Source organism: Canis aureus, chromosome 19 (genome assembly GCF_053574225.1).
Source record: "Canis aureus isolate CA01 chromosome 19, VMU_Caureus_v.1.0, whole genome shotgun sequence".
Taxonomy (NCBI): domain Eukaryota; kingdom Metazoa; phylum Chordata; class Mammalia; order Carnivora; family Canidae; genus Canis; species Canis aureus.
The window spans coordinates 54,503,002-54,526,794 of NC_135629.1; the positions used below are offsets into that span (position 1 = coordinate 54,503,002).

At 39.5% G+C, this 23,793-nt stretch overlaps 1 protein-coding gene across 1 annotated transcript in view; it reads right to left on the reverse strand.

Annotated features, from left to right (window-relative positions):
- LOC144291142 (putative adhesion G protein-coupled receptor E4P) overlaps positions 1–23,359 on the reverse strand; it is a 42,545-nt gene extending 19,186 nt beyond the window's left edge. The window contains exons 1-6 of the mRNA XM_077860861.1: positions 23,329–23,359; positions 14,148–14,215; positions 10,781–10,955; positions 7,113–7,226; positions 4,905–5,098; positions 1,115–1,273 (exon numbers count right to left, since the gene is read on the reverse strand). Coding sequence (XP_077716987.1) covers positions 1,115–1,273; positions 4,905–5,098; positions 7,113–7,226; positions 10,781–10,955; positions 14,148–14,215; positions 23,329–23,359 — 741 coding nt within the window. The remainder of the gene's footprint in view (positions 1–1,114; positions 1,274–4,904; positions 5,099–7,112; positions 7,227–10,780; positions 10,956–14,147; positions 14,216–23,328) is intronic.
- Between the last annotated feature and the right edge of the window lie 434 nt (positions 23,360–23,793).

Below are 23,793 nucleotides of genomic sequence, written 5' to 3' on the forward strand. Positions count from 1 at the left end.
TCTCTCTCTCTCTCTCTCTGTGTGACTATCATAAATAAATAAAAATTTAAAAAAAATGTAAAAAAGAGGGCAGCCGGGGAAGCTCAGCAGTTTAGCGCTGCCTTTAGCCCAGGGCGTGATCCTGGAGAACTGGGATTGAGTCCCATGTCAGGCTCCCTGCATAGAGCCTGCTTCTCCCTCTGCCTATGTCTCTGCCTCTCTCTCTCTCTCTCAGTCTCTCATGAATAAATAAATAAAATCTTTAAAAAAATGTAAAAAAGAAACATGAACATAATTTACTAGTATATTTTCTTTAACCTACTAGGTTCCAAAATTATCAGTTCAATGTATGATCAATGTAAAGGGGATGTTTGACATTCTTTCCCTGGGTGTTGAGAGAGCACAGAGTAGTAGTCCCTGTTATCATTTTTGCATATCAGAGAGAGAAATTTCCAACATACAACACAATTCACTTATTATGACATCCATTTCTTACTATGTCCCTGTTCACAAAGACAGGGGCTGTCTTCTACACACTTTGACTCTGCCTGGCAGTCCTAGATGCTCACCAAATATTTGTCTAAGGAACTAATCCTCTTGTAAAATGCACATCCCTGACCCCCATTCTAGGTTTCCAGAATCCAAATCTCTCAGGGATGGAATCAAGAAAATGAATTTTAAAATAAGCATCTGTTGTGATTCTTAGGAACAGGAAACTGTGAGAAGCACTTAATAGCTTGCACTTCCAGGTCAACATTCTAGTGTTTTCCACTGAAAATATTGACAGCCTTTCACGAGTAGAGGGGTTGCTTTAAAATCTCTCTCCATTCAATATCAGAATGCATTCATTCAATCAATCCTCTTTTTTATGGAACTTGATAATGTTCCACTTCAATGAAAGGTCAGTTTAAATTTTTTTTTAAATTTTTTATTTATTTATGATAGTCACAGAGAGAGAAAGAGAGAGGGGCAGAGACATAGGCAGAGGGAGAAGCAGGCTCCATGCACCGGAAGCCCGACGTGGGATTCGATCCCAGGTCTCCAGGATCGCGCCCTGGGCCAAAGGCAGGCGCCAAACCGCTGCGCCACCCAGGGATCCCCGAAAGGTCAGTTTATTTACAGAAGTAGAGATTACCTTTAATTTGGTGGATGCCATGAGAATGGCAAAGCTGGAGAGGTGGCTGCAGCTGCAAACAGTTTGATTTTCATCTGAGGAAATGACTTGACAGCCTTCATTAGACCATGAGGACCCTTGCCAGTAGACACAGAGGGGCTGCTCATTTTCTCTCTTTATCTGGAGAATAACCACATTGCCTTAGTCCGGTCATGGAATAACTAAAATTTACTGATTGTTGTTCGTACTCCAAAACATACTAGGCATTTCATATCTACTATCTCATTGGCTGCTTACAAAACCGTTTGTGAGGCAGGTATTCATATACTCCTTTTCCATAGGAGGAAACTGATAGTTGTCTTGTGGTGATAAACAAGGAGATGGAATTCCAATTCTGGATTTCTGCCTTCAGAGCCATAAATCTTAACCATCCTACCTGACTGCCACTGTCATTTGTAAGGTAAGTAAGAAAAGGAGATCATTTTTGAGGTCAGGGCAACATGATTTCCTGGAGAGGAGAATCCATCTGTTGAATTCCCAACAAATAGTCCTTATCTCCATTGCAATTGTCCTCATCACTGACACAGACAACACTGACACCTATCTATGTATGCAGGTACCAATCTATAGATCCAGCATGGAATCACTCAACCTCCACAGCAGTTTATGGTGTAGATACTGTTACTCTCCCAGGTGCACATGTTGGAGGATAGAGACACAGACTTGTTAAGTAACACACAAAACTCAAAATATGGTACGTGCACAAAAGTGTTTCTCACTGTTCTTTCATTTGATGCATAAGAGGACTTGCCCATTGAAGCTGCTACAATGAATAACTTAAGTATAATGGGCCCCAGTGGGAGCTATAAATGGGGCCAGGATGTTTTCACATAGTTACTCAATCATGCCCAAAGTTTGATTACATAATGGAGACAAAAGTCTTTGTATTTCCTTAATCCAGGTCCAAGGGTAATCTATTATCTATCTATCTATCTATCTATCTATCTATCTAATCTCCTATGTTCAGCCAAGAGCTGGGTAAGGGGGAAGTGGTTTCTGAATATTGCTTGGCAACATCTTTGACAGGAAAGAAATGGCAGAAAAAAATATTATAAGTGCTCACCACCTAGTGTCCTGAAATTCCCACAGAGTTACATTTAAAAAAAAAAATCAACAAAGGTTGAGCCTAGATAGTAATGGTATCTAATGCTTGGGAATGTTTATATGATGGTGTCAAATTTTTTAAGAAAGTTTTTTTTAAGGTAAAAATTGCATAACATAAAATTTACCATCCTAACCATTTTTGAGTGGACAGCACTGTAGTGTTAAGTATATTCATATTCTTGTGTAACTCATCTCCAGAACTTTGTCATTTTGTAAAACTGAAACTCTATACCCATTAAAAGTAACTCCTCATACTCTCCCTACAGCTTTAGGCAAACACCTATTAACTGTTTCTATGAACTCGACAACTCTGAGGACCTCATACGAAAAGGAAGATTACAGCGTTTGTCTTTTTTTGTTTGGTGTATTTCACTTCAGCATACTGTCCTGTTCAGCATACTGAACCATGGAGGTTTATCCATGTTGTAGTACATATCAAAATTGTATTTGTTCATTTTTCAAGTTTTTTTTTTTAAGAGACTCTTTTTTTTTTATTTATGATAGTCACAGAGAGAGAGAGAGAGAGAGAGAGACAGAGACACAGGCAGAGGGAGAAGCAGGCTCCATGCACCAGGAGCCTGATGTGGGATTCGATCCCGGGTCTCCAGGATCGCACCCTGGGCCAAAGGCAGGCGCCAAACCGCTGCGCCACCCAGGGATCCCAATTTTTTCAAGTTTTTATTTAACTTCTAGTTATTTAATATATATGGTAACACTGGTTTCAGGTTTAGAATTTGGTGATTCATCACTTACATAGTAACAGTCCTCATTTCTTTTTAAAGTTAAATAGTATTCCATATTATTTCATATGGTAATACAAGGTTCAAGTTTTTGAGGAATCACCATACTACTTTCCATAGTGGTTGCACCATTTTATATTCCTATCAACAGTGCATAGTGGTTCCAATTCCTCTATATCCTCACTCTATTTAATTGGTTTTTAAAATAGCCATACTAATGGATGTGAGGTGATATGTCATTGTGGTTTTGATTTACATATGCCTAATGATTAGTGATGTCCAGCATCTTTTCATGTGCTGCTTGGCCATCTGTATATCATCTTTTCAGAAATGTCTATTCAGATCCTTTGCTCTTTTTAAAAAATCAAGTTATTTTGTTGCTGTTGTTGAATTGTAGACCTTCTTTATGTATTCTGGGTACTAATTCATTATCAGGTATTTTCTTCCATTCCATGGGTTACTTTTTCACTCCATTGACTGTGTCCTTTGATGCATAGTTTTTAGTTTGATGTAATCCATTTGTCTATTTCTACTTTTGTTGGCTGTTTTTTGGTGTCATATCTAGGAAACCCTTTCTATGTCAAGGTAATGAAACTTTCCCACTATGTTGCCTTATAAAAGATTTATAGTTTTATGTCTTACATTTATGTCTGTTCCATCTAGTGTTCATGTTGTATATGGTTTAAGGGTCTAACTTTACTCTTCAGCACACACATATCCAGTTTTCCCAGCACCATTTGCTGATGCCAGGCACTATTTTAAGGACTTTATACACATGGACTCATCTCTCCCATGAACCAACAAGGCACATTGCTACTAGAAGTAACAGAACCTCAGCTTCTGGGCTAAGCTCATCACAGAAGATGGAGTAACTTCCCTAAGTAGTGAATGGGAAAGGAGATGGGACGTGAACCCAGACCGCTCAGCTCCATCTCTTCCTGTAGTGGTTTAAAAAATGTCCACCAATTCTAAATGGGATTGACTCCTTAATTTCTCTTTCTTCAGTCTCATTGTTAGTGTATAGAAATGTCACTGACTTCTGGGCATTGATTTTGTATCCTGACAATTCTTTGGCACTCCCTTCAAAATGTCAAGCCTAATTCCACTCCCTTAGGTGCAGTCTCTCTTGGAGCACTCATGGAAGCCAGCTGCCATGCTGTGAGAACACTGAAGCAGCTCTCAGAGAACCCCACATAGCAAGAAACAGAAGCTTCCTGCCAACAGCCAGATGGGGGAAGCATCCTGAAAACAAACCCTTTAGCCTCAGTGAACCCTTCAGGTGACACAACCCAGCCAACATCTTGATGACAAACTTAGAAGAATCCTTGAGCCAGAGCCACCCAGCTAAGCCCCTCCCACATTCCTGACCCACAGAAAGCAAGTGAGTAATACTTGCATATCACTTTAAGTTGCCTAGTTCTGAGGAAATTACTTACACAGCAAACAACCCCCTTGAAGAAGACAGAATCATTTTTAATTTTGGCAAGTTCTAAAACCCAGAAAACTTTCCTATTGAAATTGCCTGGTCTGACACCGTGTTACAGCACTTGAGAGCACTTCAAAAACCCCAAATGACTATCACTCATCTTATATGCTGGTCTGGATTGGTGCCTTCTTAAAATCTGACTGGTTTTATGTGGACCAGTCTGACAAGTTGGAGCTGTCCAGAGGCTTGGGGGACAGTTGAGGGGTTGATTCTGAGGTTATCTACTCAGTAGAGCTCAGGGGTAGCCCAGTTTTCTCACTCTGGGTTCATTTTAGACTTTCTAACACCATGTCCCCCAGATGAGTGAGAATCTATCTCATTTTTTATAAACTTCCAACCTGTAAATTCATCAGCATGGAAACATTCCCAGTTAGTTACAAAATCCCTGTAGATGTAATGGAGTCACCTGGTTCTCACGCACCTTTTCATGCTGAAATGTGAAATTAATGGACGTGGAGAGCGAGGTGTTCTTTCTGGATCCCATTGTACCACTCACTACCTTGGAGTTCAGGTAGAAATTATGCAACTTTTCCTTCGTCATTAGGTTTTCCTCAGACACAAAGCTCTCATTGATGATGAAACCAATGGAAGCGTAAGATATAAATGCGACAGCACCTGGATAAAGAAGAACCCCCCCCCCAAAAAAAAACAAACAAAAAAAGAAGAAACCCCACCTAGGTTCAGTGATGCTCATTTGAAGGCAACATCAAAGATTTAACAAATTGTCTATGGTAGCTTTAATTTTTAGATAGGATGTCAGACCACTGAAAAAAATAATTTCAATTACCATCTATTGAGCCTTTACTATGGGACAATGTGGTGAGTCATTCACATTAAGTAATACTCTTTTAATTTTAAATGTATTTTAAAATTTAAATAATAATTTCATCCTTGCTACCACTTTATTTTTTATTTTTTATTTATTTTTTATTTATTTTTTTTAGAGTCAGATGCTACCACTCTTGATAGGGAAAATTTTCTTTGGTATTTTACAGTTAAGGAAAAGATTAAAGATAATAAAGAACTTTCAGTTCAAGCTTGGAAGGTGAAGTCATTATTTTATTCCTCAAAAATTGCAAAGCAGATCAATGAATCTGATGGAAGGCTAAAGGGATAGAGGAAGGAAGGCAAGAAGGCAGGCAGGTTAGAGATGGGTGAATGTGTGGGTACAGGAAAGGAAGAATGGATGGATTTAGTGAAGAACGGATAAATGGACGGAGGGAAGGAAGGATGGAATAGTGGATGGACAGATGGAAGGGTGGATGGATAGATGGATGTGTGAATGGATGGATGGAAGAACGGAAAGAAGGAAAGCTGGGTGATATGTGGACAGTGAGTGGATGACTCAGTGGATGGAGGGAAGGAAGGAAAATGAAAGATGGGAAAGAAGGATGATAGGAGAAAAATGAAGGAAAGATAGAAAGGAGAGAGGAAGGGAAGAGATGAAGGAGAGAGCAAGGAAGTGAAGGAGGGAGAAAAAGATGGGTAGGAGGTAATTTTGCAGGAGGGAAAAGACATATGGAAAGTAGTAAAAGAAAAATCTTAAAAATGATTAATAATAGACTGTACACAGTTTTAAAAATGAGTTAGACAAAAAAGGAATCATATATGTCATATACTTGAAACTAATATAATGTTTTATGTCTATTATATCTCAAGTAAAAAATTAAAAATATTAAAACTTAAATTTAAAAAGAAATGGATAAAAATAAACAGAAGTATTCAGAAGTTAAAAAGACAGTGAATAGTCTTTCCTGCTTTGTCGAATATTAGTTGACCATAAAGTTGAGGGTCCACTTCTATTCTTAAGAATAGAATCTCTATTCTCTATTCTGTTCCATTGATCTATGTGTCTGTTTTTGTGCCAGTACCACACTGTCTTGATGACCACAGCTTTGTAGTACAACCTGAAATCTGGCATTGTGATACTCCCAGTTATGGCTTTCTTTTTTAATATTCTCCTGGCTATTCAGGGTCTTTTCTGATTCCACACAAATTTTAAGATGATTTGTTCCAACTCTCTGAAGAAAGTCCATGGTATTTTGATAGGGACTGCATTAAATGTGTAAATTTCCCTGCGTAGCATTGACATTTTCACAATATTAATTCTTCCAATCCATGAGCATGGAATATTTTTCCATCTCTTTGTGTTTTCCTCAATTACTTTCAGAAGTGTTCTTTAGTTTTGAGGGTATAGATCATTTACCTCTTTGGTTAGGTTTATTCCTAGGTATCTTCTCTAGGAAATGGGGAACCATTCACTGTTCATGTGCAGGGGAAAGACATCCATTTAAGGAAACCAGCCTAGAGCACCCTAGAGGGTGGAGGTGACTTAAGCAAGGAGCACACATGGGAAGTCATTAAGAAATCTCAACTTCAGTCCCACTCCAACACATCCAATGTAAACACAATTGTGTATAGGAAATTGGATTCTTTTCATCTTTCTTTTTTTTCTGGCTGTAAGAGCCCAGTGTAAATTTCCCAGACCTAGGCTTTAGAAACATCATCCACAGAACTTCCTCATGTATGATAAAGGGCCTCTGGGAACTGTTTTATAGGAGCAACATGGAATTCCATTGGGAATATTCTTGGGCTGATGTCTAAGTTCTAGGACCTCAATATACTATACCTCCCAAGCTTTCCTTCTGAATGGTGGTGCAGAGAATGTCCATGGTCTGGTTTCCTGCCTTCAGCCTGAATGTCTTCATCAGGCTGCATTTCTCAACCCTTCGTGTTTCAATGTCTAAAAAACAGAGAATGATTGGTTAACAGCAACATTTCCTTATCCACCTGCTACAATATGATAATCATCTGCAATGGACACCAAAAAGAAAAGCCCATACACTCTAGGGACTGCTTACTCTTGATTAGTGTGGGAAAGAAATGGCCAAATCCTGTGGGCATTTAATAAAATTCAAAAAGTGAACTAGGAATTAACCGGGTACATTTACTCTTTTCTTTGTCTTTATTGTGATAAATACACATAACATGAAATTTACCATTTTAACCCCAGTTAAGCATACAGTTCAGTGGTGTTAAGCACAGTCACATCTTCACCATCCCTCTCCATAACTTTCTTATCTTCCTAAACTGGAACTCTGTTCCCATTAAACCCCCTCATGCACACCTGCCTCCCACTATCTACTTCCTGTCTCCATGGATGGGACTCTTTTAGGGATCTCCTATCAGTGGGATATGGAATGTTTGTTCTTTGCGTCTGCTTATTTCCCTGAGCACAATGTTCTCAAGGGTCCTCTGTGCTATAGCGAGTGTCAGAATATCCTTCCTTTAAGGCTGAATAGTATTGCATTGTCTGGATACATTACATTTTACTTATCTAGTCATCTGTGAATGTTTACTTGAATTGCTTCCACCTGTTGGCTGCTATGAACAATGCTGCTGTGAACATGGATGTATGAATATCTCTTTGAGTTCCTGCCTTCAACTCTTTGGAGTACAGATCCAGAAGAGGAATTGCTGAGTCATGAAATAATTCTATGTTTAGTTTTTTTTGTATATTCTTTTTGAGGAACAAATTCCACATAGTTGCACCATTTTACATTCCCAGCAGCAGTGCATAAGGGCTCCCATTTCTCCACATCCTCACCAATGCTTGTTATTTTTGGTAATAGCCCTCCAAGTGGATGTCAAGTGTTGCCTTTGCTTTTTAACCCAGCACTGATTTACAGGCTAGGAGGGAAGGCAGAGCAGAAAGAACATCTCCAAATCAACAAGGGAGGCAACACATTGAAAGTGATGTTGACAAGAACTGTGATGTTTGGGATTCACCTTGGAGCCACCACCTTACTATGTATGATGTGCTATGAGTGACCTTGGGTCAGTGGCTTAATCTTTCCTAGCTTCAATTTCCTCATCTACAAGATTGGGATAATAACACTGATAGCCTTAAGGAGTTACCAAATATTAAAGGAAATCACTAGTGTGCATTCTTTGGCCATGTATGATGAGCCAAGGCATAACTGTGATTGAGACAGACAGGGTCCCTTAGCTTCGTGGATTGCAGATAATATGCACTCTGGTTTAGCTACCTTGGTATTTATTTTTTACTTTCTTTTTAAAATTGTTTTATGTTTCATCACATTTTTTGTATATTCTTTTATTGGAGTTCAATTTCCCAACATATAGTATAATACCCAGTGCTCATCCCGTCAAGTGTCCCCCTCAATGCCCATCACCCAGTCACCCCATCCCCTGCCCACCTCTCCTTCTACTACACCTTGTTCGTATCCCAGAGTTAGGTATTTTTTAGTGAGAAAAGGGAAAGAGTGTATTAATGCCTCCTTTATGTACATGTTGATTAATGTCAGGTCAAGCCCTGATAGAGGATAGAATCTCCACACCCAGGTGCAGGTAACAGAAGTTCCTCTATGCTCTCTGGTGTCTGAACCTGGAACCAGCAGGGACCACAAAGGACTTAAAATATATACCTGTGTAGAATGGAAATACTAGCATCTGCAGACTTCTGTATCAAAAATAAACCGTCCTGTCATTAACATCCAGAATTAAAATCACATTCTTGGCAACATGGTATCTTTAAAATAGGAAAATCATATTTTACACACACACACACACACACACACACACACACACAAAGATCATATGAATGGAATATTTCTGAATTCATTTTTTTGAATTTATTTTTTTAAAAAGAGGAAGTTAGGATATCTTTATTTGTATATATGTGTGGGTTATATGTATATATACTAGTATGTATAACATGTATTATATATGTATACTATATACACACATATAGGAGTATATATAACTTATGTATTTTATAAAATGTACATGTATATATAAATAAATGGGGATTATATGTATATATATGTATATATGATATATATTACATATGTATACTATGTACACACATATAAAAAAGTAGATATAACTTATAATATGTATTCCATGTAATTCATATGTATATATTATATATAATTTCTATACATAAAGTTTGTAGATCTGGAAACAGAGACTCAATGAGATAAGGATACTAACCCAAGGCTAACTTATGCCAAGAGACAAATTGTTCTTTGAAACTCAGGTCTGTTGACAAGGTCTGGCTCTTAACCAGTACAGAATACTTCTCACCCAGAGTCCATTAGAATCACTTGGGGACATTTAAAATCACTGATGTGCAGGCCTCATCCCCAAGTGGCCCTTCTATAAGTATTTTTTAAATGTCCCATTCATTCTAATGAGTGTCCAATGCCAAGAATCAATTCACTGAGCATGGTAGAGAGACTAAGATGGTACTCCATGACCCTCATCCTGGTCTTGGGGTAATCATGCCTTGGGGTAAGTTCTTCCTTTTAACTATGGGTTGGCCCTACAACTTGCTTCTATAAGCAATAGAATATGACAAAGGTGATGGTGAGGTGTCATGGTCATGATTATATTACGTAAGATAGTAACTCCCATCTTGCTAACAGACACTGTCTTGAGGACTTTGATCAAACAAGCTTCCCTACAGAATGGCAAGGCACAGAGGGAGGCCTCCAAACTCCATCCAGCAAGAAATCAAGGCCCTCACTCAAACACCCCACAAGGCAAGGAATCCTGCCAACAACCATGGGAGCTTAGAAACAAATTCTCCCTTGTTCAAGCTTTCAGGTGAGACTTCAGCCCCAGCAAATCTTTTCATTCAGTCTTGGGAGATGCTTTAAATCAGAGGCCTCAGCTAAGCCATGTCCTGACTCCTGGACCCATGGAAACTATGAATTACAGATGTGCTGCTTGTGATCTCTTGCTTTGCAACAATCGTTAACTAGTACTCTAAGCTAGAATACCTTTCTCTGAATCTCCAGGATTATAGATGGTGTGTACTTTCTTCTTGCTGAGCTGTATTTTGTGGAATATTCATAAGAAATAGATATCTCAAATCCAAAATTAAAGCCACATACTATTCATTTTCTTTCTCTTTGTAGTACCTAATGAAATTGTCTACCTCCAAACTGTTGACAGTAGGTCAATGTAGAGGAAAATAAATTCATGAAATCTAAAATTGTACCAGGCAGTGCACATTGATTGTGTACTGGTTGAAAGAAAAATATGTACCCAGACCTAGTGTAAAGTCTAATTCCTGGCTCTTCCACCATTGAGGAGGCCAGAAATTCATTCACTTTTCTGGGCCTCACCATCCTTATTATAAAATAGAGATAATCACACCTACACTCCAGCATTGCTAGGAGGATTGTGTGAGATGGTACACAAACACCCTAGAACCGAGACTGACAACATGGAAGAGGAGCTGTGCTTACCAGAGTTGTGATTCCTTACCCATAAAAGGCCCTTCCACATTCTGTCTTTCTTTTGTATTTCTGACTGCAGCTGCAAGGACAGCCTTCTCCATATTCTGCAGGTATAATGTCACTAGCACTGCTTTCTCTTTGGGTTTTCCAGCGGTTAATTGGGAAGTGAGGTTTGTGAAATTAAGGTAGGAATCCCCGATTTCCTGTTAGAAATAAGGCTTGTTAGATGAACAGGAGGCTTTGAGAGGTCAAAGTCTTTTAATCAAACAATTCAAACAAATCAAACAAGCTTGTGTTTTGGTCAAGTAAATCTACCAATAGCCCCAGGCCCAGGATCTGGGACTGTAAAAGCAAAAGCATGTTAGTTTAATATTTATTCCAAATTATATGGTTTCATTCACATGAGGAATATAAAAAATAGTGAAAGGTATTATAGGGGAAAGGAGGGAAAATGAGTGGGAAAAATTGGGGAAGGTGACAAAACATGAAAGACTCCGAACTCTACAAAACGAACAAGGGGTAGTGGAAGGGGAGGTGAGTGGGGAATGAGGTGATTGGGTGATGGGCACTGAAGGGGCACCTGACAGGATGAGCACTGGGTGTTATACTATATGTTGGCAAATCAAACTTCAAAAAATATGTATATATAAACTTATTCTATAATAAAACTGTTTTACTTCTCTTAGACTTTTGTGGTGTATTTTTCTGGGTTGGGAGTTGGGAGAAGATTTTGATTTTCCTTGCCTTTCCCCAATATTTTGCCATGTAATAACTGAAAATTCAGTTTGACATGAAGCATAAAAGAGGAGTATTTCCTCTCATTGACAGAGGTTTGAGGGCGCTCAAAGCCTTACTGGGAACATTTCATACCCCAGTATGCACAGACTCTAAAGGACCTCTGTGAAATGGGATTCCCCTGAGTTGGCAAACCCTAGTTGAGCCCAATTCTGAGAATCTTCACACACTTCATATCCTAAGATGAGAAGTCTCAGTACACTCAGTTCCTCAGCATGTCTTTCAATACTTTTGCTTATCATAGTAGTTTTTGGTTTTGATTTGCTTAAGAATCTGTCTATATTGGTCAAAGATTAAAAAGTTGTGGTTATGTAGGATGAATAAGTCTTGACACATCATGTACAGCATGATGACTCTAGTTAAGAACACTATATAATATACTGTACATTTGCCAAGAAATTTCAGGTGCTCTTACCACACACACACACACACACACAGACATGCGTGCGCACACACACACACAGGTAAATGTGATGAAATGGGTATGTTAATTAGCTATCTGTAGTTATCATTTCATTATGTAGGTCAAAATATCATGATGCACTCCCTGGATATATAAAATTGTTAGTAAAAGAGATTTTTTAAAATTCAGAGATGAGTGTTTTAGAGCAGTTTTGGGGCAGTGAAACTATTCTTTTTGATACTATAATGGTGGATACATGTCATTATACTTTTGGCAAAATGCACAGAATGGACAACATCAAGAGTGATGTCTGGGATGCCTGGGAAGCCTGGGTGCTCAGCGGTTGAGTATGAGACTTCGGCTCAGGGCATGATCCCGGGGTCCAGGATCGAGTCCCACATTTGGCTTCTTGCAGGGAGCCTGCTTCTTCCTCTGCCTATGTCTCTGTCTCTCTCTCTATGTGTCTCTTATGAATAAATAAATAAAATCTGTAAAAAAAAAAAAAAAGACTGATGCCTTAATGTCACTCTGGCCTTTGGGTGACATTGACATGACATTGCAGGTTCACAAAAGTACCATCTGGTGCAAGATAGCCAGGGAGGCTGTGCCTGTGCGGGGGTGGGGGTCGGGAGACGGGGATATATGGGAAGTCTGTATTTCTGGTCAACTTTGCTATGAACCTAAAAGTGCTCTAAAAAACAAAGTCTACTTGAAAGAGGGGTGGTGGTGGAGAAAGCATCCGCCAGCACCTAGAGCCAAAGGAAAGGCACTCAGACCTTCAGGGATAGAGCAGTGTTTCCCTTTCCACAGCCATGGGACAGCTTTGAGAAACTGGTGCAGATTTGTCTGCTGTTGTCCTGAGAACCACTCAAATTTAACTAAGAGAGAAGAAGAAAAGGAGTATTTGTTATTTTTCCTTTTAATGAGCTTGGGATGGCTGTCTAATAGTTTTTACAGATAACCCCCAAATACATACTTTAACTGGTCAGCAAAACACAGCTTTGGCACCAACTCACTGTGTGACCTTGGAAAAGTCACTGAAATCTCTTTGGGCTTCAGGATCCCTCATTAAACACAAAAGAGTTCAGAACATATGGTTTTTACATTTTTCTTTTTTTGTTTTTGGTTTTTTTTTTTTTTGTTTTTTTGTTTTTACATTTTTCTTAGGCACTCAAAGTCTTTGAATAATTATATTGGAGGATCAACTATGCACACTGACCAATCCAGCCAACGTCTTTTTTTCTTGAACAATTTCATGGAACTATAATTCACCCATTTAGAATGTATAATTCAGTGGCTTTTAGTGTATTCACAAATTTGTACAACCATCACCACAATCAATTTTATTTTACTTTGTTTTTTTCACAATCAATTTTAGAGCAATTTCCACACCTTCCTCTAAAATCTGCAATCCTGAGCAGTCACCCTCAATCCCTTCATCCACCTACTCCCCAGTCTCTGGAAACCATTAGTCTACATTCTGTGTCTCTGGATTTGCCTATCTGGACAGTTCATGTAAATAAAATCACACTCTCTATGGCCTTATGTGTCTGGCTTCTTTCACTGAGCATCATGTTTTCAAGGTCCATCCATGTTGTAGCATGTGTCAGTGCTTCAATCCTTTTTATGGCTCAGCAGCAGTCCATCATATGGATGGGACACGTTTCTTTTGTCCACTTAGGTTTTAATGAGCAAGTCAGTCATTTCCAATTTCTGGCTCTTGTTAATGCTACTGTGAACACTGGTATACAAGTTTTTGTGTTGACCTGTATTTTTAATTTTCTGCTATACCTAGCAATGGAATGCTGCATAATATGGTAATTATATTTTTAACTGTTTGAGATGCTGCCAGAATGCTCACCAAAACAGCTCCATGGCTTTTCTTTCCTGCCAACATGGATGAGTTTTCTGCTTATTCTACATCCTCACACCTTGATGACAGCCTTGCTAGAGACCTTGCATCAACACATCCAACAAAGTCTTCTCTGGTTTCCTAACCCATAGTAATTTGGAGATAATAAATATTGTTTAAACCACTTAGTTTTGAGGTCCCTTGTTACACGGGAATATATACCAAATACACTTGCACACTATGGTGAGGTATCCCACCCTATGTCACTCAACTGTATCCTGAAGATGATCCCCACTGTACACCTTGTGCAAGTAGAGTGCAAACCCATGAAGTGGCAAACCTTACCTGATTCTGACAGTGTTTGAAAGTTGGATCACTATTGTAGAAGTTAGAGCAGGTCTCCTGTTTGATTTCTAGGACAGAAAAGAGATAAGTTGGGTTAACATCATAGGTTCATCAGAGGAAAGAAGGTACCATGTCTACTTTAATTAGGACAGGTTTGTCTCCATAGCCTTAGCAGGATCCAGAAAGGGGAGGGGGAATAGCTATTATAAAGAAACAAGAATCAAACTGATAATAATATATATTAGAAAATAAGGAAGAGATATGTATAAATTTTTGAGATAAAATTATTGTAAATTAAAAATTTGACTTCCATCTCATTGTGGATTCCCAAATGGAAAGACCTGAAGTTTTTTAGGATGTCACAACAAGTGAGAGTCAGGTCAAAGTAGTCCATTGTTCAAAACAGGTACTACCAGCCACCTGAGGCATGACTAGTCTGAACTGAAATGTACTGTAATCATAAAATGCTTTCTGGAGACCAAAACCAATATGAACAAAAGCATATAAATGGTCTCATTAATATTGATTACAACTTGAATAATACTTTGCATATGTTGAATTAAAGTATATTATTAAAATTAATTTCCTGCTTCTACTTTTTGAATGAAGCTAATAAAAAATTTTAAATTACTTGTGTGGCTCACATAAGTGGCTTCTGTCAGATTTCTTTTAGAAAACATTCCACTAGAAAATATGTGAAGTTATACATAAACTCACATCTAACAAAATAAATCATTTTCCTTTTCAAATAAGTATGACTATTTCCTACTGTAAATATTAGGGAATTTGGGGGATAGCAAGTATTCTCGATACTTAAGCCAAGGTTGTAAACTGTGGCCCTGGGCTAGCCCACTGCCTGTTTTTGTAAATAAAGTTTTATTGTCACACAGCCACATCCATTCATGCCTATGGCTGCTTTGACATTAGAAAGACAGAGTTGAACAGTTACATAAGAGACCATATGGCCTGCAAAGCCTGAAATATTTACTAGATAACCGCTTACAGTAGAATTCTGCTGACTTTCAACTTAAAAGAGACATTCATGTCATGAGGGGTTGGTATATGGTTTAAATATGTAAAGTGTCCAGCATAACACTGGATGCAAAGGAGAACTTATTTTTTAAACTGTGTATTTCATTAATTTTGGGATTGACTCCTTTGAACAAACACACATTCCTCTGACCTGGGTTCCCTCATCTGAGGAAGGTATGATGATTACTCCTATTTTATAGGTTACATACTTGAGACTAAGGATTGAAGCAATTTCTCTAAGTTGCACAGCTACTTAATTAGAGTTGAGATGTAACACAAGTCAATTTCTCCCAGACCTCAATTCTTAGCCATCTCTCATATGAATGTTGCTACAGAGATAATGGACATAACCTTCAGGCAGGACACTAAAGTTCTTCCCCTCCGAGAAGCCTATGACTACCTTCTCTTCCAAGATTTGGACACTCTTGCAGTAATACCACTTTTCTACAAGCCCAGGATCACCTATACATTTGACGTTCCAGTCTGTGAAGGTTTTTTCCCCTGTGGTTGAGATATATCCTTCTGTGCAAGAACAGTAGTATTTTCGTTTCTTGAACACACAGGCAGCAGAATCATGGCAGGGGTTGCTCATACATGCATCTGGAAAGAGGAAGAGAGAGACAGAGAGAGGGAAGAAGAAGGCAGCTGTTTGGGTTCTGTTATTTTATTCAATATTTAATAAATCTAAGCCCACTTGAAGTCCTGTGTCTTAAAATGTCAGCAATTGACATTACTCAGTAGTGTTTTTTTTTTTAAACTTTTATGACTTCTATGACTTCTAAGACTATAACTTCTATGACTCTTCCTAGATGTACCTTAAGTTTCTTGGAGTCAGTTAATAAGCTGGTTAAGTCAATGGATTTTCTGTTATTGATATTGGACAAACAACTAACCTTTTCTGCCATCTGCTACCTCCAATTTGGTATACAAGGAAAGATGTAACATCACATTCATCCTTTTCCTGCCCCACATGCCTAAGCAGACCTAATAATGGGGAAATCTCAGAGGTACTGGGTCTGATATAACTGCCTCGACTCAAAAATATCTATGTCTGAATGAAAAAGAATGGCTGAAAGTAACTATTCTAGACTAAAGGAGATGTAAGAAACATAGTAAGTAAATACCATGCCTAAGTGGTTACAGAATAAATTCTAAATTTGAAAAAAAAAAAGTATTACTGGAACAATTGAAAAAATTTGACTATGGACTTAAATAATAGAATGTATCAACACAAATTTCCTAAATTGGCCTTGTGCAATGTAAGAGCATACCCTTGTTCTTACTAGACCTTTGCTAAAAGATTTAGGGGCATGATATCTGTAATTTATTTTCCAATGGATTCAGAAAAAATAAATATATATAGATATGTATATGAATAGTTATTTAAAACCATTGTATAATCTCAGTGTTATATGTAACTAAGTAGAAGGGGGACACCTGGGTGGCTCAGCGGTTGAGCATCTGCCTTTGGCTCTGGTTGTGATCCTGGGGTCCAGGATCAAGACCCACATTGACTCCTTGCAAGGAGCCTGCTTTTCCTTCTTCCTATGTCTCTGCCTCTCTCTGTGTGTCTCTCATGAATAAATAATTAAAATATTAAAAGAATAACTAAGTAGAAGATATATCGATATTGTAGATATATTAACCTTAAAAAAACACCCTGCCAGTTACTTTACTGGAAAAACCGATTTATTTGGGATGGAAGAAAATTGTAACCTGGGACGCGTGGCTGATGCAAAAACCAGAGGCATGCTGGCTATCCAAGGAACATGAAGGGAGGAGATGTCTCTTCTCTAGAGCAAGCTGCGCAGGACTGTTCTACACAAAAAGTCCATTGGAGTAAACTGGGAGTCTGAAGTATAGTGGCTTCTCGTTGGCTGAGCTGTGACTGTCCCTCATTGGCTGAGCTGTGGCTGTATCTCACTGACTGTGACTATCTCTCATTGGCTAGTCTGTTGGGGTGGGAGGAGGGAAGCAGGGCTGAGGAGACTTTCTTCCTCCTGCTGATGGAATGAAGTAGTATTGGCTTGCAAGGTCCATTTCTTCCTGTTGCAATTGCAATTGACCACAAGTGGTAGGACAGGAGAGCTCCCCCTGTTAAACCTCCAGACCCCATGTTAGTGAGGTTTCCTTTTATTGATTTTCACTGAAAGCTACCTATAATTATTTTTGCTAATAGATATTTGTGGGTATAGATAGGTAGCTAGGAAACCTGAAGGAAATGTGGCAGTATGTTAGCAATCGATGAATCCAGGTGAAGAGTGTAAGGTGATCATTTTTACTATTGTTGCAATGTTTCTATAGATTTAAAATGTCCAAATAAAAAGTTGACTAAAGAAAACCATCATGCCATGTTTTATTAGGAGACATTATCCTGTCCAAAATCCACATTCTTCCTGTTTTGGCTCCTACCTATAAGTGTTTGCAGCTCAAACTAAAGTGATGACATTGTAGTCTTAATACATTATAATTGCTTGTCCCTTCCCACTAACCTTTACACTGTGGGGAAATGAAGTACTCTTAATGCTGTAGAACTTATTAAGCTGGGACCTCAGTTGATTTCTGAAATCTCTCCAATCCTCCTTGTCCTCCTTTAGACTGAGTGGAACAATGTGACCACAGATTAGGCTAAGTAAAGGCCCCGTGACAAATGGGTCAGTTGCATTGATTTTGTTCACTGGTCTGCGATTATTTGAGAATATGTCCTTGTTCTTAGAATGCATACTGAAGGGAGGAAGGTGGGGGGATGGGGTGACTGGGTGACAGGCACTAAGGAGGGCACTTGATGGGATGAGCACTGGGTGTTGTAATATATGTTGGTAAATTGAATTTAAATAAAATATTCTTCAAAAAGAATGCATACTGAAGTATTAAGGAGTGCAGGAGTACGATGCCTGCAGCTTCTTCTCAAGTAGTTTAGAAAAAAATTATGTTTGTGTATCCTATATATACATATACACAAGGCATGTATGAAATTACTATATTATATATCATACATAGAGTATAAAAATGTGTGTATGTCCCATGTGTATGTATTATATACACAAATGAATGTATAAATATGTTTATATATATAATGTTCATTATATATAATACTTATATGATAAAGCATTTGGTGAATAAGCAGAGGGAAGGAAGATCTGAAAATATTTTTCCATTTTCCGTAAGTTTGAAACTATGTAATATGAAAAGTTCCCATGAAAGAAGGAAGAAGGGTAAGGTGGGAAAGAGGGAAGAAATGGGCCAACATAAGGTTTTTTTTTTATTGTGTGTCTGGACCAAGAGAAGCAAGACCTCATTTGGGTAGTTGGGTGGTTCACCTAGAAAGGATGGGAGAAATCTTCTCCAACCCTTATAGGACACTTGCTTTGTATCAGGACTATTTCAGCCCTTTCCATATCATACTACTGACTTTAGAACAACTCCATGAGATGGGTACTATGATTATCTCCATTATATAGATTAGGAAATGAAGCGCAAAGAGATTGGTTTGTCTACTGTCCCACAGGTAGTAAGTGATCAGGCCAGGATTCACACCCAGGCAGTCTGGCTCCAGAAACTATGATCTGAAGGGATGATCATTTCTACCTCCAGGCATCTTGAGAAGCAGTTGATTTTGTCACAAGAAATAAGAGGCACTTTGGAATCTTTAATATTCATCGTTGTAAGGTGAAAGGAAAGGTTGTGGAGATGGAGGCAAGCTTGGCTGCCAGTGACTGGCATCTGGGACACTCTGCATTTGCAGGTGGCAGCAGCAAATGAAGACATGATAGTTTTCAATCCCTCCAGTCTGGAAAGAGTATGCCCAGCCCAACTAGTGAGTGGTAAGATCTTTTTAACCGGGGCTGCTAAAAAGAATCAAGTGTATGTATTGGGTTTGCATTCTGTTTCGATTGGACAGCACTGGCCCACTTGAAAAGAATGGGGACCCTGCTTAAAGGATATTTAAGGAGGAAGACGACTGGACTTGGGGGACCGTGGGAAAGACAGGAAGAGATTAAGGATGCTTCTGGAGTCTACTGGAAGCAAAGGAAAGATACCATGAAAAAAGTGGGGTTGTATTGAAGGGCATGGTGGATCTTTTGAAAGTGTCAGGCAAAACAGAAGCCTGCTTTCTCATTCCACCTTTGTATGAAACTGGGCATAGTCATCCATTTGAACACAGTGCAAAAGTTGTAGAATAAATAGTTGAGGAACTGCACAAAATTGTCAGTATTTGGCCACTCTGGACCTACAAAAATGGCAATCAGTGTAGCTCGTCCTAATTCACTAAGAGTTGCAGAGCTCTTAGAAATGATGCCAGGCTTTGCAATTGTCTGTTGAGGCCATGGGGGCAAACCCACATCCTGATGAACTGTGGCCTGTTGCATCCAGTCCACAGTATATCCAAATATACTGGGCAGTGACTTAAAAAGAGGATTGCCTTTGGTTTCAAGTGCCAACATACCTCTGTCCGATGAACTGTGTTTTGTCACAAAGATGATCAAGCAGGGAAGCCCTGAGAAAAATAAAAGGAAGGTATTAACATTTCAGGAATCTTCCTTGAGTCCTTCAGGGAGCTTCTGTACATGACTCGGCCACCTGCCTGTTTCTCCCAAAAACAGATCTTGATTTACAACATAGAACTTAGTGTCTTGACTACAAAGATGGCAGCATGTTAAATAGGAGTAAATTATCCTTAACACAGACAGCTCTCATACCAGGAGTAATAGTTTGACCATTTAAAGAGATTCAGTTCCCTGATCCTAACAACGTTCAGAATCATTTCATTAAGTTTCTATCCAATTTTATAAAACTAACAAATGCTAGAAACTTACTCAAATGAACTCTTCTTCCAAAGCTGCTAAGCACTTACATCAGGTTTATGCTGGTGTAGCTGGAGGCCAATTTGAAAAGAAGAACACAAAAGAAATGTGTACTCATACATGCTGGAGAGAACGTATGAGGAGACATAGACCTGGGTGTGAAGAGTGCTCATTTCTAGGTAGTTTTCAATTTGCTCATCTGCATTTTCTAACTTTTCCTAGAGTAAACATGGGTACTTACCTAGTGACTTAGGAAGTACTATTGTGTATTTTCAGAGAATACAAAATGATACTGGGGAACAGAAGCCATGAAAGTGTTCAAAAATACCATTTGAGAAAAATATCAGAAGCATCACCACCACCACCATCACCACCACCAGCCCCATCGATACAGGAATCCTGCCTTTTTTGGTGACACTCATGATTTTTAAACACGGTGACCCTTGATTATTTTGAAGACAGAGCAAAGAGGTTGGTTGCCCTAACAGTTAAAACCCCATCTTCTTGTATGAGTCATCCTGGTTGTTCTGATGAAACCATTAGGACCCAGACGGTGTTCCTCTTTCCAAGTCAGTCCAACTTCTGAGAAGTCATTGAAAAGACTTGACTGCCAATTGACCATGAACTGGACCCAGGCACTCGGGGGCTTCTCAACCCTGTTGTTACAAAGAAGGTTCCATTGCCATTCTTGCTCCCAGAGGCTGTTCCAAGGACGTTGCCTTGAGATAGTGATGCGGTGTATGCATGACTGAACCCAGTTAAGGCCCACCTCTCTATATATAAACTTACAAGATTTGGTACATGGTGTGGGGATCCATTTATATTGCTATTGCCCAAGACAAACCGTGTATGCAAGCTCCCTTTGCTTATTAAAACTGCCATCCCCCAACCTAGAGTACCTGTCTCCTCCTTCGGTATCTCCCTGCCCTGGAATAATGGGGTCCGTTTCAGATCATACCTGGGAACCTCCCAAAAAGGAGGATTGTGAATCAGTATCAACTCCACAGCCCAGCAGGTAGGGGTCAATCCATGCTCCTAAGGGGTAGCTGGACCATGGTAGCTCTCAGGTTCCTGCAGAACTAGAGTGCCTTCCCCAAAAGGAACTGGAACAGATTGACCACTGCCTAATGCTTTTCTCCCTGCTCACCTTGCCCTGTAACTCTGGCTTAGAGAAGGGGAAAGGGGAAAGGGGGAAGGGGAAAGAGGAGAAGAGAAAACAGGTGAGCAGAGGGGAAGGTGGAACATGTGGACTCTCAGTGAGGCTGAGGCCTCACTGAGCTACTCATGGTAGCTGGACCATGGTAGCTCTCAGGTTCCTGCAGAACTAGAGTGCCTTCCCCAAAAGGAACTGGAACAGATTGACCACTGCCTAATGCTTTTCTCCCTGCTCACCTTGCCCTGTAACTCTGGCTTAGAGAAGGGGAAAGGGGAAAGGGGGAAGGGGAAAGGGGAAAGAGGAGAAGAGAAAACAGGTGAGCAGAGGGGAAGGTGGAACATGTGGACTCTCAGTGAGGCTGAGGCTCAATGGAAGCTGAAGAAGCAAAGTGTCCTCTCTTGAATCTGAGACTGGAATTCTCAGAATTGAATCCTGTTTCATACCCATCCCATTCCATGATAATTCTGAAGCTGACCTCAAAAAAACAGACAGTAGAATGGTGGCTACCAGTTGCTGGGGGGGACAGGGGTGGGCCTGGGGAGATGTTTGAAGGCTCTAACTTGCAGCTAGTAAACAAGTAAGTCCTGGAGGTCAAGTGCACAGCATAGTGATGATAGACACAGCATGGTAGAAGAAACCTCAAGGCTTCCAACAGACTAGATCTCATCCATTCCCATGACACACAAGAAATGGTACTTATGTGAAACCGTGAGATGCCAGCTAAAGTGAAGGTGGCCATCATTCTGCCATATATAAATGTACCAAATCAACATGGTGTACATCTCAAACTTACATAATGTCATGTACCAATTATGTCCCAATAACATTTTTATTTTTATTTTTTAATTTTTTTATTGGAGTACAATTTGCAAACATATAGCATAACAACCAGTGCTATTCCCACCAATAACATTTTTAAACATTAAGTTTAAAACTAGTGGTTTTGATGCCAACAGCTATAGCAGAGAAGGTGGACAGGGAACCACTATTACCAATAGTGATACCTAGTATTGAGTAAGCACTGATGAGCACCTTCCAGGTATGACCATCTCATGGATTCCCCCTGACATTCTCAAGGAACAGAGCCTCTTCTCACCCCCATTTTATAGCACAGGAGCCTGAGGGTGCATGGTGGTTCAAGAATTTGCCCAAGAGAACACAACAGGGAAGCAGCAAAGCCCAACCTCTCACTAGGCTACATTGCCACTCACCTTATTCCTTAAGTGCTCCTTCACAACCTTAGTTTCTGAGATCTTGCACCTTTTACTAACACTACATTTACTACACCAACAGTCCCAGAGACCAGAAAGTGTCCTATTTTGTGCCACAGGGAGAGGAGAGAACTTGCATGGTAAGATCCCCTCACTGTCCATTTGGAAGAGATACAACAAGACATGAAGAGTTCACTTCTCTTCAGACTCAGCTTACATGACTCAGGACGCACTGAGGAGCCTCGTGGACTGGAGCCAAGATCTCCCCAAATACCAAGTCCTCTGTCAACTTCAGATGGGTATATATACATGCTGACAAGTCCAGAGAAGGAAGATACTCTACACTGGAACTTAAGAAAAAAAAATCAACTACACCAATGGTTAAAACCATTGGTGGATGGAGACTTTGAGTTTTCTGCTGATGAATCTCTCCATGAGGTTTTTTGGTTTTGATTTGTTTTCCAATTTGGTGTACATTTTTGTTGTTTTAGCTCGTGCCATTACATTTTTTTCCCTAAATTTTCATGGCTTCCTTTAAGGTAGGATTATTCAGCCTTAGCACTATTGACTTTTTGGCCTTGATACTTCCTCATACAGGGGCTGGCCTGTGCACTGGAGAGTGTTGGGTGGCACCCCTGGCCACCACCCACTAAATGCCAAGCACACCCTCACCCTGAGGCAAGACCACCGGAACTCTCTGCAAATATTATCGAGGGTCCCCTGTGGGGGCACTAAACTGCCCCAAGTTGAGAAGCACTACTTTCAATGTTGCTTTTACTCTCAAGGACATTAGACATTGTATCTGAAAATAAGTGGCAAATAAAATCATTGAAATATTGGCCATATCAATTTTAAGACACACTTAGAAATCCAGACATGCCCCATCTCAGGAGATGTCCTCAGGCCAGCCCTCCACCAGCTCAACTGAACAGTTTAAATGTTCTAGAACCAAAGAAAATAAGATATTTAACACTCACCACACAGAAGAAAGTTTGTCCTCTTCGCCATAGCCCCTCTACCTTCTAACTGATAACTGATAATAGAGAGGGAACTGTAGAGTCTTATTTCCTATTTCTCAAGAAGTCTTGGAGGTTTCAAGAGGACCACAATCTGTTGGTGTTATTTCTACAGTTAAGTAGAGGCAAATCAAATTAAAGGCAACATCATGAATACAAACCTCTAGATGCCATTTGCATCCACATCATGCTTACCGCAGAATTCTCTGGTCACTTAGTCACTTGTTGGACACAGAAATAAGGACCAAGGAAGGAGGACATCCCTGACTTTGGGGCACTAATCAGCCAAGCCAGCAACCACCCTGCGAACCCTGCATGCTTGGCAACATTTAAAAACACATCTGCACTCCCATGTGCGTTGCAGCACTCTCTTTTTTTCTTTATTTTATTTTATTATTTTATTTTATATTTTCACTCATATGTGGA